The sequence below is a fragment of the Chondrus crispus genome, genomic scaffold (genome assembly GCF_000350225.1).
Source record: "Chondrus crispus Stackhouse genomic scaffold, scaffold_92, whole genome shotgun sequence".
NCBI lineage: Eukaryota > Rhodophyta > Florideophyceae > Gigartinales > Gigartinaceae > Chondrus > Chondrus crispus.
In genome coordinates, this window is record NW_005178811.1 from 164,787 (window position 1) to 179,272 (window position 14,486).

Here is a 14,486-nt window from a genome sequence, read left to right on the forward strand (position 1 = left end):
AGAAGTTTTGGATTCTGAGAACCTCATCATCTGATTTGTTCCAATTGGTTCGTCAAGGGAAAAATATCATCAAGCGCGCTACTTCCCGACAACTTTCTGGAAGAACTCTCTTCTCAGCTCTCAGGAATGCCCTGAAGAGACTGCAAAATAGGAAGAAACATAAGGAAGTTGCTCTGAATCTCTCAGCTACAATCATTTGCGAGGAACGTGGTCATGAGAAATCCAAACTGGTGTGTTCAGTTCTTCAACCTTTGATGGAAGATTTTCCGTCAATAGCAGTCTGTTGCTCCGACGTTTTGGTGCGTGCAGGCGATGATGTACTTAGCCTTGTTCGAAGAAACCGAATTCCGAATTACGTCCTTCCTTGACGTCTGCGTTATCCACTCTCACCTCACAAGAACATACACCTGTTATTCGCATGCGTACCAAATCCCTGTTCCGACGGTGCCCAAATGGCAAATGTGAAACAAAGAAAAACCAGTTCGAAAAAGAGCGTGCAGTACGATATCCTTCGAAAAGAATGTGATCCGAAATTATCCTATTCAAGGACTCGCTTGAAACCAGATATATTCATTTATAGATGATCTGTGATGCAGCTGTAGTTAAACAGTACGATTGCCTATAAAGGAATGTCTTCCAGCTGGGGACGAGCTAGCGCCTGAACTGTAACGACACTCGACATAGCAGTTCTATTTGACATACCCATCTACAAAATGCAATCCGGTAACTTCATCGTCCTTCAACAATCTATTTCAGTCGTTGATAGCATAACACGAGGGCAGGGAGTTCTATCTAAAACAAAAAAACATAATTCTATGGGAAGACTTAACTGCAGTAACGCCGATGATCTGAAATTGATCCTTTAGCTTACTTTGAGCATTATAAATGCATCCACTCACCCGCCCGATTGGCACCTTGAGTGATGGGCCTCACTTCCCCCGAGTCGTCTCCCTCGGCTCGGCTCGGCTCGGCTCGTTACCCTTTGATCGAGGAGCATGAATTTCCCCCTTTACGCTCGTCGATCTGAATGCATAGAAATGTGATCACTTGCACAGTTTTTATTCCGGTGGTTTAGTGTTTACTCGGGTATGGGTACCGAATCTGAAAACAAACCCCGGAGCTGCCCTGCTTCGGTACTCATTTCCTCTTTCGTGCGGGGCCTTCTATCCTCCTCAGCATCGACTTTAACGCCTCGATTCATGTCAGCCTTGTCAATTTCGTCATAAATCTGGTCATTGAGTGGAAAATCGCCTGATCTTCTCGGGATCACGTGAACGTGAACATGGGCGACGGTCTGCCCAGCGGCAGCGCCATCCTGGATAGCAAGGGTCATTGCTTCGCCGCCGAAATGTCTCTGTAACGGCTCCGCTATCTTGTGCACGGTGTTCCATAGATCTGCTACTTCGTCCGGAGATAGATCTGTAAAACGTGGCGTTGCGCGTTTGCTTAAAACTAGACAATGTCCTGTTCAGAGAAAGTGTACATCTGTTAGTGCTCGACGAGACGCAGCCGAAAGACATTTGCGGGGTACAAGATGTTTCCATTTTTGGTTTGAAGATGTTTACCTGGGACGATCGGTTTTAAGTTGACAATGGCTATGGAGTGGGGGGTGAGGTAGAAGGCTTCAGACCAATTGCACTTCCATGAGCCAAACATGAAGAATTTAGACGCCATTCTAGACGGTTTCCGCCTTCCACTTTCCAGAGTCGTCGTTTCGCTGAGTTGCCTGATTTGGAATTCGAAAGAATGAAAACCTCTTTCCTCAATGCGACAACCCCCAACACGCGCTCCCCTCGAAGAGCAACAGATAAGGGCGTGGGAAGATTCGAGGGGGAAACGATGATGAATTTCAATACTATTTTCTATTTACTAAGGTTGTCCGTAAAGTCACGAAAGCGCGTGTTTTGGCGGCGTGTTTGGTCATATTTTCTAAACGCAAAAATTTCAGACAACGCGTTTGGCAAAACTCACATCATATCGAAAATTGGGGGCATGTGAGTTTTCCACGAGTTTCACATTCGCCTGATCACAGCAATGCCGGATAGACCCGTCTTGAAGGAAAACGAAGTGGATTTTCCGTTCTTTTCATCAGCACAAACGAGTCTCAGGGTCGTTCTAAACAGCGGATTAGTTCGTTACGTTTTGCACGAGATTATCATACATTTGTGCAATTTGCATTTTTGTTCTAAACCATGTCCATATTTCGCACGCAATTTACGCAACCAAGTGGCGGTTATCTAGTGGTACTTGTTGCAGTTTTGGTCAAGGGCAGCATGCGTATCCTCTTTGGTGCCCTGCTTGTTGGTGCCGGTCGACAACTCCAGTGGAGCACTTCACATGAGTGTTAAGGATGGTGACGAGGAATGCGGTGACGCTGATGATTATGTTACGTGCGCAGCAGCTGTTGCTGCCATTGCTGCGACAACAGCTGTAATGCTTTTGGAAAACTCACAGCGGCGAAGGGAAAATATACGAAGCGTCGAGAAAGGCGTAACAAAGATCAGATTCCGGGATGCTTTTGATCGATGCCATATGTACCTCAGCGATCATGAATTTCAGAAGTGCTTTAGACTGCCGCGGAATGTCTTTTTCCGTTTACTTGATGCTCTAACGCCTTTGCTGCAACGAAACACTGCGATGGCTGCCCGATCCAGCGGTGGAAGAGTAGATCCAGCAGTGAGGCTGGCTTTGACGCTTCGTATGCTTGCCGGGGCATCGCACCATGATTTAGTGATGCTCTTTCGAATTGGGACTTCTACTGCGTACGAAGTGTTCCACAGTACAATTGATGCAATTTTATCTACCTTGCACTTACCCGGCGTACCGCTTCAGGATGCTAACTCTTTACATAACTTAGCTAGCGGCTTCTCCAGTTCAAGATCTACCCCTAGCCCACTCTGGGGATGCATTGGGGCTCTTGATGGACTTGTCATAAAGGTTGCAAAACCGTCTGAAAGCTCGGCCCCACGGGCTTACTTCTGCTGCAAAGGACACTACGGTATACCGGTTCAGGCAGTTGTTGACTCATCTTATATGTTTTTGTATATGTCTGCATTGTGTACTGAAAGTACACATGACTCCCTTGCCTTTGCAGTTTCCGCTCTCGGTAGACAATTGATGAATAGTGAAACAATGATGACCGGTTACTAGATTGCCGCAGACGCGGCATTTGAGTGCTTAAATTCGCTCGTAACGCCGTGGAGTACTTCGCAGATTGCAGATCCGGAACACAGCGATGCTCGGGATGCATTTAATTTTTATCAATCTTCGCTCCGTATTCATGTGGAACAGAGCTTCGGAATGCTCATTGCAAGATTTGGAATTCTTTGGAGACAGATGAAGTTCTCTTTATCAAGGGTACCTGCTGTGCTGGCAGCATGTATGAGAGTTCACAATTACTGCATCGATAACAAAGTTATGCCAATGCGCAGCGCAATGTCCACGCAAGATAGAGACATTTTAGATATGGCATTTAACAAATGGTGGGAGGCGGCGACTAGTCTTCGTGACCAAGACCAGGGCCGACGCAGGGATTTAGAGTCATCACACGTACGTGATCATCTCACAGCCCATCTCAAAGAATTGGGGTTCTTTCGACCCTCGTAGAGACAACCTCCTGATTATCACAATAAAAAAGGTCCGTGAAAGGAGTTCACATTGCGCCAGGTAAGTAGGGATTTGCATCAACGCGCGTGTAATTATAGTAAACATCTGAGGTCGAGTCGGGGAACTTCGACGCAGGGTATAAGCTCCGGAGAGACCCGTACCGTGCTGTACGCAGATGAACATGAGATGACGTAGAGGAGGCATGGCCGCACGTCCGATTTCTCCCCGCCGAAAGCGGCGAACACAGGCGGGGGTCGCACCATTCGAGGGGCGGCGGCAGGCGTCCTAGGAGGGGGCGCGGCAGAGATGAAGCAGCGGAGGGGTGCCCTGCCCCCTTCCTCCCTTGCTCCCGTACCGCCCTACCCCCTGCCTCCCTTCCTCCCTTGCTCCCGTACCGCTCTGCCCCCTGCCTCCCTTCTTCCCTTGCTCCCGTACCGCCCTGCCCCCTGCCTCCCTTCCTCCATTGCTCCCGTACCGCCCTGCCGCCTGCCTCCCTTCCTCCCTTGCTTCTTTACCCGCATATGTCCTTTAATCAGCGAAAGAATCGCACTGCGGTAGTCTATCTAGTGCTTTTGCAATGCTGTCGAATTGATTCTGGAGAATTGCGTACAGGTTCGGCCCCGCTTCTTTCATTTTTGAATCAATGCTAGTCAGTTGCTCAATAAGATGGCCTCTGGTTGTCACGAGCTGAGGGTAAGACATACTTGCAGGATCGTTGAGTTCTTCCCCTCTCCGTCGTTGAGGAACACTAGATGCAAGCGTGGTTACTGCTGCGACAAGTTCGCTCACGTTCTCCCGGGTATCATTGTCATCTTCGATAAATCCTGCGCGTCGCCTCTTCCTCCTACTCCCACGGTTCGGTGTCGAACCGGAAACTTCTCGTCCGATTCCCAAATTTCCCTCATCCCAGCCCATACCCGGAGCTGCGTCTTTCCTCGTTATTTCCAAAGCGTCCTGGTCCTCTTCGGGAGTCCCGCATTTCATGGCAACAAATAAAACTATACAGCGCTTTCCAGCCGAGGACGGTTCCCGAGTGCTAGATGTTCTGGGAATAAAGTGGGCAAAGTTGTCTGGGTCGTTCTGTCCTGAAGCTTCGTAATTCTTCATTGCAAGAGTAAATATACTCTTCGATGCGTAAAAATGCTGGTTGAGTTTCTCGGCTGATCGGAATATTATCGGAGCTGCTGTAGAGTCTACACCACTAACACAGCCGTCTAGCGCGAGCTGTGGCTTTAGAGAAGCATTATTAAAAATTGGTTCGACCACGCTGCTCCAAAACAGATCTCGCGATTCCCTTCTGTCCAGCTCTGCTCTGGTGAGATCCTCACCCGATTTTAGCAGAGCAGCCCTAGCTTCCTCATTTCTGAATAGGATTGCACACAAACGCGCAAATTCATCGAGCGTAAATCCGGGATCCGATGATATTGACAGATCCAAACCTGAACCACACCGTTCGCTGGTGCGTCTTCCGAGAGATTCGGGCTGCCCAGATGTAATTTGCCTTTCTTCTGGGCACATGTAGAATATCCTGTTTAGTTGCAGGGGACTTTTGATCCAGTCTACATACTTCGCCGCAACTAGGGCAGGCCAGTTTTGCCCTCCATTTCGTTCAACTTTATATAAATACATCAGCACTTTGCAGATTAAGTTTCTCTTGTTTCCAACCGTGCCAATCTTGAACAGTTTCGCGAGCGCGCGGAGATCAGGTACACGTGAGGAAGAAAGAAAAGTGTAAACCTTGTCTCGGTCATTCGGAGCCACAGCGATGCCATTTTCAAAGTTAGATAGCCATGTATTATCGTTGAGAAGCAGTGGGACTTGCAAGTGGGATTCATTATCGGCGGATGACTCTTCTCCAGCAGGTAGTACACTGATGGCGCCTTGTGCATTTCCACTCCCACTCCCTCGCACTTCCTCTTGATTGTCTATACGCTCCATATTTGTGGTGTTTCGGCGTGTGGCCTCAGGTACCTGAGACGAGGCACTCGGCGGTTGATAAATTAGTGCACGCTATTTGTGGTGGGCAGGGCGTAACGCGTGCGGCAAGGCGGGTAGCAGTAGGTTTATTTCGCGTCGTTTGGCGTTAGAAGCACAGCATACGGCGCGCAGAGGCCTCGACGATGAGGCGGCGAGGGATGCAGGTGCGCAAGGAGCGCGGTAAATCCAAAACACGGAGAAGCGTGGATCAGGGCTGGTGTATATTGCGACAATGAAAGCAGTTGTTCCGTGCGCACGATGAGTGCGGCGAGATGATCAGAATGCAGAGTGTTCTTCGCGCATGTAGGCTTCGAAAAGCGGCGAAGAACGTGCAGCGACGTCAAGTACGCGGTGGCGAGAGCAGATGTAGGTGCGAGCGGAGCTCGGTGAGTAGGAGAAAAAAGGAAGCGCTGAAGAGCGCGGAGCTCGGTGAGTAGGAGAAAAACGAAGGGCGGAAGAGCGCGGAGCTCGGTGAGTACGAGAAAAAAGGAGGCTCGGAAGAGCGCGAGTGCATATGGCGACGATGCAAACAGTGTTTCCACTTCTTTTCTTGCACGAAGAAGTGATTGATTTTTGCATGGGGATTCCTGCATGCAAGAATATCATATCTTGTGACCGGCCAATGGGAACAGTTTTTATCATAACTATGTGCAAAAGCAACAATTTTCTTCCCTGTTTAGAACGACCCTCAGATTGCATGGGTCGCATCGATATGCGTCATGGACGCCCCAATCGCTTCATCTGCGCAGAGTCCATCAACGGATCAAAGCACGACAGGATCTGCCACAGATGCCGCCGAAGCAACCGCGAAAGATAGACAAGTAGAAGCTTCTAAAAAGCGGTCCTCTCCAAACAGCCCCCCTCAGCCTGTCAAGAAGACGAAACACATCGCCCTTTCGACTGAGAACCTTTCTATCCTTGTGTTGAGCTACAATATTCGCTTCAGTGAGTATTCGCGCAGGTGCACGTGATCCGTCGGGCGGCACAACGATGTACCAGACTTGCGTTTGTTGCGGGCAGGCACCCTGCTGGAGGTCAGTCCGCAAAACCCGTGGCAGAATATTTCAATGTCGGGTTTAATTTACGTCCAGCGATTTTGTGGGCAGATGAAAAAAAGGGTTAAAAAACAGGGCGTTATTTTACGGACAACCTTACTGCACAACAAGAAAGAGCAGTACAGTATTGTTGAGGAAAAGAACGTGGCAACGTGTACCGATGGACTTCAAACCGAAGGCTGGATGAGCGCGCACCAGTTGTGAACCAAAAGCGCGGGAGTCCTACGGAGGTGACGGCCAAGGGGGCGTAGTCGACGCCACCGGAGCGTGGCGAAGGGAAAGGATGGCTACGCCCGGTAGTGCTGGTCGGGGCAGAGGGGTACAGGGACAAAGGGGGAGTAGGCGAGGGAGACAGGGATAGAGAGCTTCCCTTACGGAAGAGAGAATACTTAAAGGCCACCCCGGGACGATAGAGAAGGGGGGGCAGCAACGGAGTAGGAAGTAAAGAATTGGGTGGATACCCTCATTCAGCTGGTTGCTCGTGCCATGCGATTGGGCTAATCGCAAGAGTATTGTTACGACCGGTCCTTGGTGATCTCGCCACTGGTGTGTCACCTCGGTTCCCGCGGCTTCGATGCCTGTTTACTTCGTACGCCGGCCTCTCTCCCTCAAATACCCCCTGGGCATCCCCCCGCCCCCCGTCAGATCTACGCTATCCCCTCCCGATCTACGCTATCCCCTCCTTGTGGCCCGCCATACATGGCTGAGACCCCATTCCTTTCCCTTCGTCCTTCATGTCCCGCCTTCGCGTCGTCTCCCTTTCCATTCGACCCGTCCCCCCTACAATAGCACGGGCGGTGACAGGCCTTCACACTCGCTGGTCCCACCTCCAGCTGACAACCGTGGCTGTAAGCATCCCTCCCTAACAGTATCATATTTTAGTGTACAGTACTGTAGTTCAGCTGTGTCCATAAAAGGTGAGAGCGATTGATTATATATATTTGTTTTTCCCTTGAGAGGGGCAAGGTAATAACGTTGCCGCGGCACGTCCAAGTATTATACTCCATAAGAAGGTGGAAGGTCGCGGAGAAAGAAGAGTTGGACAGCAATGACGAGTTAGAGACACAAACGAGTGGCCAATGCTAGAAGCACGGTCAGCTGTATACGTTTTTCCACAACACTGTTGGTGATCAAGTTCGGTAAAGAGATAGTCGCGGTTGATCTCACATACAGAAGGCTTGCTAAGTCATGTGCAGTATGCGGACAATATTTCCGTAAGTATGACTGGCTTGCAATCCACTAAACGTTTGAACGACATCAAGAAGTAATCTTGGATGTCTGTCCTTCACAGTGAGCAGGAGAGCAGTGAATAACAACCAGGAAGGAATTCCCTGAAGCCTTTGAGGCCTTCTCGTTTCAGAGGGAAGTGGGTTATTGCACCTACTCGAAGGACACGGAACAGCGCCAAACGAACCAGTAAGAGGAAAGTGGGGGGCGTGAAAATGCGGGAAAAAATCAACAGCACAAGGACATTGGCGCTGACGGACTTGCAAAATTTGCATGAAAAGCGATGTGAGGTGTGTGGGAAGTGTCACGCTAGTAGGGCACCTCGAGATGGGCTTGAAAAGAGATGCCCTTGCGAATTGGTTCAAGAGAGACGTCGGCGCAAGCATGTGAGGGCGGATGTCCATGGACAAGACAAAGTGACGGAAGTTGACAAGTGGAGAAGAGAGTTGCGTGGGGGAGGTTTGTGTCCACAGTGGGAGACGGAGATAGGGCAAGATAGGAAGCCAAAGAATTGCCCAAAAGCAATTCTGAACGCCCAATGCGGCACCAGCGGTTGCCGTACAATTACGGAAAAGCCGCCGCTAGGAAAATTCTCACATTTATCCTTCGGACCGACTGGGTCCCATTTCAATTTATGAATTTATGCGGGTCGGACCTGCAGCATAGAAAAGACCTATTGGACCTCACCAAGAAGCACAACGCACACACGTGTGCACTTCCTTTCCTGGCTGTGATCTATCCAACCACAAATACACAAGTGTGCGTTGAAACCCATGATGGAAGACGAAATTTAGTATGCCCTTCTCGAGACCCTCTTTGTACTCTACACATTGCACGTTCTGTACCCGTCACAATAACCCACCATCCGTCGGCCCCAAATCTCGACCGGGGCCCCGGTCCGCTCCACACGAGCTCAACTGTGTCCTTTCTTCGACTCACATCTCCATGTACCCGTAAATGACCCTGTGCAACCCCTTTGCTGCCTCCGTCCTCCACATACATTCCCCTCCGTCTCCAGTTGCTCCTGTCGGCGACTGTCAAGCCTAACGTCGGCCTTTCTTTACCTTCTTCAGCAGATATCCAAATCAACAAACGTCCTCGCGCGCTCACTAGTAGGAGCACAAGCCCGCAAACTCCTTGCTCCACTTTTTTCGATTCACAAGATGGCGGTACGTCTAACATTTTCTTCTTCCACATTTCTCAATGCTCACGGAAGTTTGGAGCCCTGTCGAAGGAGCCTCTTCTGTTACTGCTCTTGTTGAAAATGCCCCGTGTCCTGACTTGTTTGTCTCCTTCCTTCGCGTTCACAACGAATTTTCTTGTTAATCATGATATCACAGGGTGTACCCGGACGCAGTGGGAAGAACTCCAAAGCCGTGCGCGAATTCAAGGCGACAGGCAACAAGGCCATGCAGTCTGGTGCCTTTCAAAAGGCCATGAGACTCTACACCCGCGCCTTGGATCTCGATCCGGCTAATTCCATCTTATATAGCAACCGTTCTGCCGCCCATTTCAATCTCCGCCAATTTAGCGAATCTCTCGATGATGCGGAGTCTGCCATCCTCTGCGACGCCATGTGGTGGAAGGCCTACAAACGCAAAGGGCTTGCGTTGATACACATGCAAAGGTACGAGGAGGCGATCCATGCGCTTGAGGAAGGGCTTCGGATTATCAAGAAGAATGCTGAGATGGAGAAGAATTTAGAGTTCGCAAAGGCTTGCCAGGAGCAAGCCCAGAACTTGTACATTCTTCCGGAACCCGTCATGATGCAGCGCCTTGAGAGCGTTCCCGTCTTCATCGTCACGGATAATGTCGGACAGCCCTTCTTCGTGACATATGATGATGGTCAGCAAGTTTGCACCTTCTATTTCGACCAGGAGGATGCCAATTCTACGCTTGAATGGATAAAGTCTGAAAATCCAGGTTTGGGCGACACCGCTCGTGTAATTCACATTACCCTTCATCAAGCATTTAACCTTGCGCAAGAGACTCAAAAGCAGTACTATGAGGAAACTACTCGGGCTGCCGCCGAAGAAGACATACGTGCTGCCGCGGAAGCTGCAGCAACAAAAGGAGGCAAGGGCACGACCGAGCCGGTTCTCGATGTCGATGGTGATGAAACTACAGAAACACCAGAGGAAGTAAAGACCGACGATGACACCGATATGAAGAAGGAGAAGGATAAAGATTCTAGTACACAAAAAGGTGACACCGACATGAAGAAGGAGAAGGATGAAGATTCTGGTGCACAAAAAGGTGACACCGACCCTGCTCAGCACGAGTCGAATGCGGAAGTTCAAGAAAAGAGTGACAGTGAAAAGAAAGACACTGCAAAGGCAGACGGTGAAAAGGACGGCAGCGACCAGAAGGACGAAGCTTCAAAGGAAGATGACAGCATCATTGATGAAAATGCTCCTCTCTCTTTCCAGTTCCGACCTGAATTGCGACAGGTCAAGGTTGCTGTAGAGCTTTTGAACCAAAACCCGGACCCTCCTGTCAAGCCAATTCTTCGCGACCCGCCATCTGTGAGGAAGGCGAAAGCAGAAGCTGCGGCAGCTGCGGCAGCCGCTACCTCAAAAGAAATTGATAATGTGGAAGGGGCTGGGAATGTCGAGAAACCAGCAGAGTCTGAGGACAAGAAGGAAGAGGCAGAAACGGAAACGAAGGATGAAGTCGAAGGTGGCGAGGGGAAGGCAGGCGCGGACAAACCAGTTGACGATGATGAGGACGTTGAACTGACGGTCGATAATTTTAATGGGATTCCCATTTTCCAGGCAAAGGGTCTAACACTGTTGCAGAAAAACAAGCAACTCATTCCCCTCTTTTTCTCGAAGTGGGACCTCGAAGACGCGTGGAAGCAACTAAAGGAGAGCAACGCTATGGATGTTCCAAAGGAGTGCGAAATCGACGTCGGAACGCTAGAGGAAGTGCTGAGAAGGATGTCTGAAAGCAAGACCGGCGAATTTCAATCAGTCTTCTTTGTGCCATCTCGTGAATCCATGAAGGCTATTAACGTGAAGTTCCCTCTCGATGATCTCGCATCATCCAACTCAAGTACAACGAAGAACGCCCTGGGAGGTAAGCCTTCTGCCAAGAAGGCCGGATTTTCGAAGGCTAAACAAGTCGCCGCGCGTGGCGGCACTAAAGACGAAATCCGAGCTGCTATTCGTGAGGATATCGAGAAGCATGCAGAAAGACAAAAAATGGCAGAGATTATTGCTCAGATTGAACATGCAGGTCGGACAGGTAGTGTGAACGGACTTGGCCAAGTGCCGCCAACTGGTAACGCTTCAAGTGCAAAATAAGTTTATGGAAATTCTGGGCTGCTGCCAATGATACCAATGGTCAAATGCAGGATCCGGGATCGATTCATCTGAAGAATGCGGATTGGGCCTTGATGCCGCGGCAGGTGTGAATTCTGATGTCCCGTTCTCACTTCTTAACGTTTAAGTTTATGGGAAAGTAAGGTTTTGTGCTATGTCGAGATTGTACACAAGTTAACAAAATGGGTGATCCTGTGGAAGGGGGTCTCATACGGGGAGTGGTTTAGGTGTAAACAAATAAACTTGGGGACTGTTCGATACAAGACTTGAGGCAATGGGACAGCAAGCAAGACACCAACACGCACGACTGGCGTTCGTTCTTCTGCCTCATCGACAGCGGCAGCTTGCACGTCTCTATTTGACTCAGAGCATGGGTCATGAATCTTGTCCATCGTCCCTTATCAACAGCTAGGTCACCTTGATGCATGAACTAGCTGAAGCACAGAATATTTGTACGTGTCGTTGTGCTCCTAAGCTGACGACCAGTCATTACACAGAATTGAAAAGGATTCCGCTGCACGAATGCTCCCTGGGACGAGTATAGGCTCAATCCCATTGCCATGGAAGCAATAGCCACCTTATGTTGTAAATGGAGGGGGGCTGAGCTCTGTTCGGTTCAGAAAGGGTCAATCCTTGATGTAGTAGAGTCAATGAAATTTAACGAATTGACATGGGCTCTTTTTGTGGCAGTAATGACAAATGACCGGGGAGTAACATGCTTCGTTGAACACATGGAAGTATTTCCGCACAATCTCTCGATATGAGCGCATGGCAAGAGATACTTTTCCCTTGTTTCCTACCCAAGCATGCACCGTGAATCAGGCTAAAATAGCAGCGCGCCCTTATAGAGCCCTGCGGTGCCACATCAGCTGATTGTAGGCTGTGTGCAAGTTGCCTCACCAAGCTACCCGCTGAAGACGTCCAAAACCAGACTTACGAGGCCTTCCTACTCCTCAGGGACTTGCATGGGTTGGAAGTCTATGATGTCTTTAAAATGGATTGCAATGTATTCGCCATAGTGATCGGCCAGTAGGGAGCGGACGGCAGTATGTACTTTTGAGTCGGCTTGGTAGAAGATGAAGGATGTCTCAACCATCACCTGTGGATATGACGGCGTTCGAAGTTTCGAGATTGGGCAATAACGGTGATGCATTTTCCCGTGCCGATTCTACTTGTTGTTATGATTACTAGGAATGTGACGGATTTTGGGCTTCTGGAAGGTTAGGCGCAAAACATATTGTTCGAAAGTGGTGGCCAAGAAGAGGAGCAACGGTCGGAGGGGTTCTGTCTTCTTGTGAGAAGACCTCGGGATGGTTACCTAACCTCTGGCACGGCTAGAGTGTCTATCACACCGTTACAGTCTTCATGCATGAGGACAAAAGTTATTTTACTTTTTCTAGACAACGCAACGCGCGATTTCACTTTTGTGTTTTGCAACCAGAGGGCCATCACTACAGATAAAGCACGTGTTTGTCGATTCTAGCGAAAACCAACTCATTGGTGCACATTTTAATGTGCACTTTAAGGTGTTCAAAAGAAAAAGTCGACTTACAGTACGCATTTTTCATAAAGCTAGTTTTATACTGTACCGGTAGCATAGAAACATGGCCTTCAGTGCTTTCTATTCGGTTCCAACTCGAGAAAAAATTTGAAACGAGTCAAGCCACCAAAGAAAAAGAAAAACCGTTGACATCAAAGTTGAAATGAAATAAAATTCGAAGATTTGATGTTATGATAACGCTTAGTCGGATTGACACTAGGGCTTCCCGGCTGCTGGCGATCAAGCAGAGAATGAAGTGCATACTTTTCAAGCATGAACAGATGAGCCAAAAAGCGTGTGAAAGCGCATGTTGATCTGACGGACGAGAAAGGAGATGTATCGCATCCGACTAGTGTTGAGCTCTAGTCTGCTGAAGGACTAATGGCCAAGGATGGGCGACAAGGCCTAGAGCGAAAGGAGAACGAGGATGAAAGGGGAAATAAGGCGGCGGCACATTGATTGCCGACCACACAAAAAGTTTGTTCATACAACAAGGCTGAGACACTGCTGTCGAAACAGTCAGGCACTGCCAGCTAAACGTCATCTCTCCCTAAAATGGATTAAATTTTGGCAACTCCAGACCTGCGCCATGCTCGAGCTCGAGCTCAAGTAGTGCAATCTACGGTCAGAAACTACCAGAATAAATGCGCCGTGTGTTGCTTCGGAATGACTTGTGTAGTGCGAATAAAAAAATTTTCACCCACCCATTCGCAACCCAATGCCCTCTGCGAGCGACACGCGTCCTTCACAGCAAGCAAATGCATTCCTCCCGGGTTTGCATGACCAGCTCCCGCCCCGACTGATATTACCGAAATTTACTTCCGCACCTCATACTCTCCAACCTTGTGAGCCGCTCGTGCACCGAATGGCAGCATGGGTCATACTCCTTTTTCCATCCGCCACTCAGCGCGCGCCCTCCTTTTCTTGTCCGTTCACCACACACACAACTCACAACTTGTAGAACGAGATTAAAAGCCTTGGCTAGTTTACCTCCCGCTGTCCGTCAACTCTGGCCTTCCTTGGTTCACCGGTACAGCTTCATCTTTGCTCCATCTTTGCTCTTCTCCGACCGCACGAACCCTCCGTCTTTCCAAAAACACTCAGTCCTTCCATCATGAAGATGCCCAAGTTACCCGTCCTGATTACCACCCGCGATGACGGTCGCAAGGAGTTTATCGGCCTCACCCCGAAGGAGTGGGTTGTCTCAACTGCCGTCCTATGCGGGCTCTACGCCATTCTCGCTGGCTTCTTTGCAGTTCTTCTAGTTATTGCACAAACCATTCGCAACGGGGCAGATTTCGTAAGTCCATCCTATCCGTCTTTCTGTTCTGATCCTTCGTTTCTGAGAGCCGTGCATCTAACCCCATGTAATCGTTGGAATTCATATTTTCTTTTCGCAGTACACTATCCCGGGCTCTGACAAGCTGGAAGATGATGATGAGAAAGCAGACTCAGAAGAGTAGCATTTTGCTTCAGATATTACAGTTTTAGTTAGCTTCATTGACCTTCGATTTTTCGTATGCCAGTCACATCGGAGCGTGCCTTTCTGTTCTACAACACCACTCTCATCCCCACTTTCTTATTGTGTCTCCCGTCTTCTCAAATGGGGAACGCTCGCCCTAGTCCTTCGTCCTCATGGACATGTTTTGTAAAGTTGATGGCCGATCCTCGGTTCCGTACTACGCCTTCCGATCCCATCCATACCCGTGCAAACCACACAAGATCAGCGCTTTCCACGGAGTGAGAATACCGTTTCCC

At 49.3% G+C, this 14,486-nt stretch overlaps 5 protein-coding genes; 4 read left to right on the forward strand and 1 right to left on the reverse strand.

The window, feature by feature from the left end:
- Nucleotides 1–1,746: 1,746 nt before the first annotated feature.
- On the forward strand, nt 1,747–1,998 carry CHC_T00008042001 (hypothetical protein). Its single transcript, XM_005711886.1, has one exon. The coding sequence runs from the start codon at nt 1,747–1,749 to the stop codon at nt 1,996–1,998; it is 252 nt and encodes an 83-aa protein (XP_005711943.1).
- Nucleotides 1,999–6,302: 4,304 nt separating this feature from the next.
- Nucleotides 6,303–6,554, forward strand: CHC_T00008043001 (hypothetical protein). Its single transcript, XM_005711887.1, has one exon. The coding sequence runs from the start codon at nt 6,303–6,305 to the stop codon at nt 6,552–6,554; it is 252 nt and encodes an 83-aa protein (XP_005711944.1).
- Nucleotides 6,555–8,868: 2,314 nt separating this feature from the next.
- On the forward strand, nt 8,869–11,532 carry CHC_T00008044001 (hypothetical protein). XM_005711888.1 is given in 4 exon segments: nt 8,869–9,028; nt 9,029–9,034; nt 9,206–11,170; nt 11,171–11,532. 2 exon segments carry the CDS (start codon nt 9,029–9,031, stop codon nt 11,168–11,170), a joined length of 1,971 nt encoding a protein of 656 aa, XP_005711945.1. The 5' UTR covers nt 8,869–9,028; the 3' UTR covers nt 11,171–11,532.
- Nucleotides 11,533–13,763: 2,231 nt separating this feature from the next.
- Nucleotides 13,764–14,407, forward strand: CHC_T00008045001 (hypothetical protein). XM_005711889.1 is given in 4 exon segments: nt 13,764–13,842; nt 13,843–14,028; nt 14,129–14,191; nt 14,192–14,407. 2 exon segments carry the CDS (start codon nt 13,843–13,845, stop codon nt 14,189–14,191), a joined length of 249 nt encoding a protein of 82 aa, XP_005711946.1. The 5' UTR covers nt 13,764–13,842; the 3' UTR covers nt 14,192–14,407.
- Nucleotides 14,408–14,486, reverse strand: part of CHC_T00009138001 (Kinesin-related protein) — a 4,080-nt gene continuing 4,001 nt past the window's right edge. The window contains exon 3 of the mRNA XM_005711890.1: nt 14,408–14,486. This exon is cut by the window's right edge and continues 2,291 nt beyond it. Within this exon, the coding sequence (XP_005711947.1) occupies nt 14,408–14,486 (79 nt within the window).

Bases quoted from the DNA above. Each gene is read 5' to 3' on its own strand.
- CHC_T00008042001 (XM_005711886.1), top strand. From the start codon at position 1,747: ATGAAAACCTCTTTCCTCAATGCGACAACCCCCAACACGCGCTCCCCT.
- CHC_T00008043001 (XM_005711887.1), top strand. From the start codon at position 6,303: ATGGACGCCCCAATCGCTTCATCTGCGCAGAGTCCATCAACGGATCAA.
- CHC_T00008045001 (XM_005711889.1), top strand. From the start codon at position 13,843: ATGAAGATGCCCAAGTTACCCGTCCTGATTACCACCCGCGATGACGGT. The intron at 14,029-14,128 runs GTAAGTCCATCC...TTCTTTTCGCAG, and splicing joins TTCGCAACGGGGCAGATTTC to TACACTATCCCGGGCTCTGA.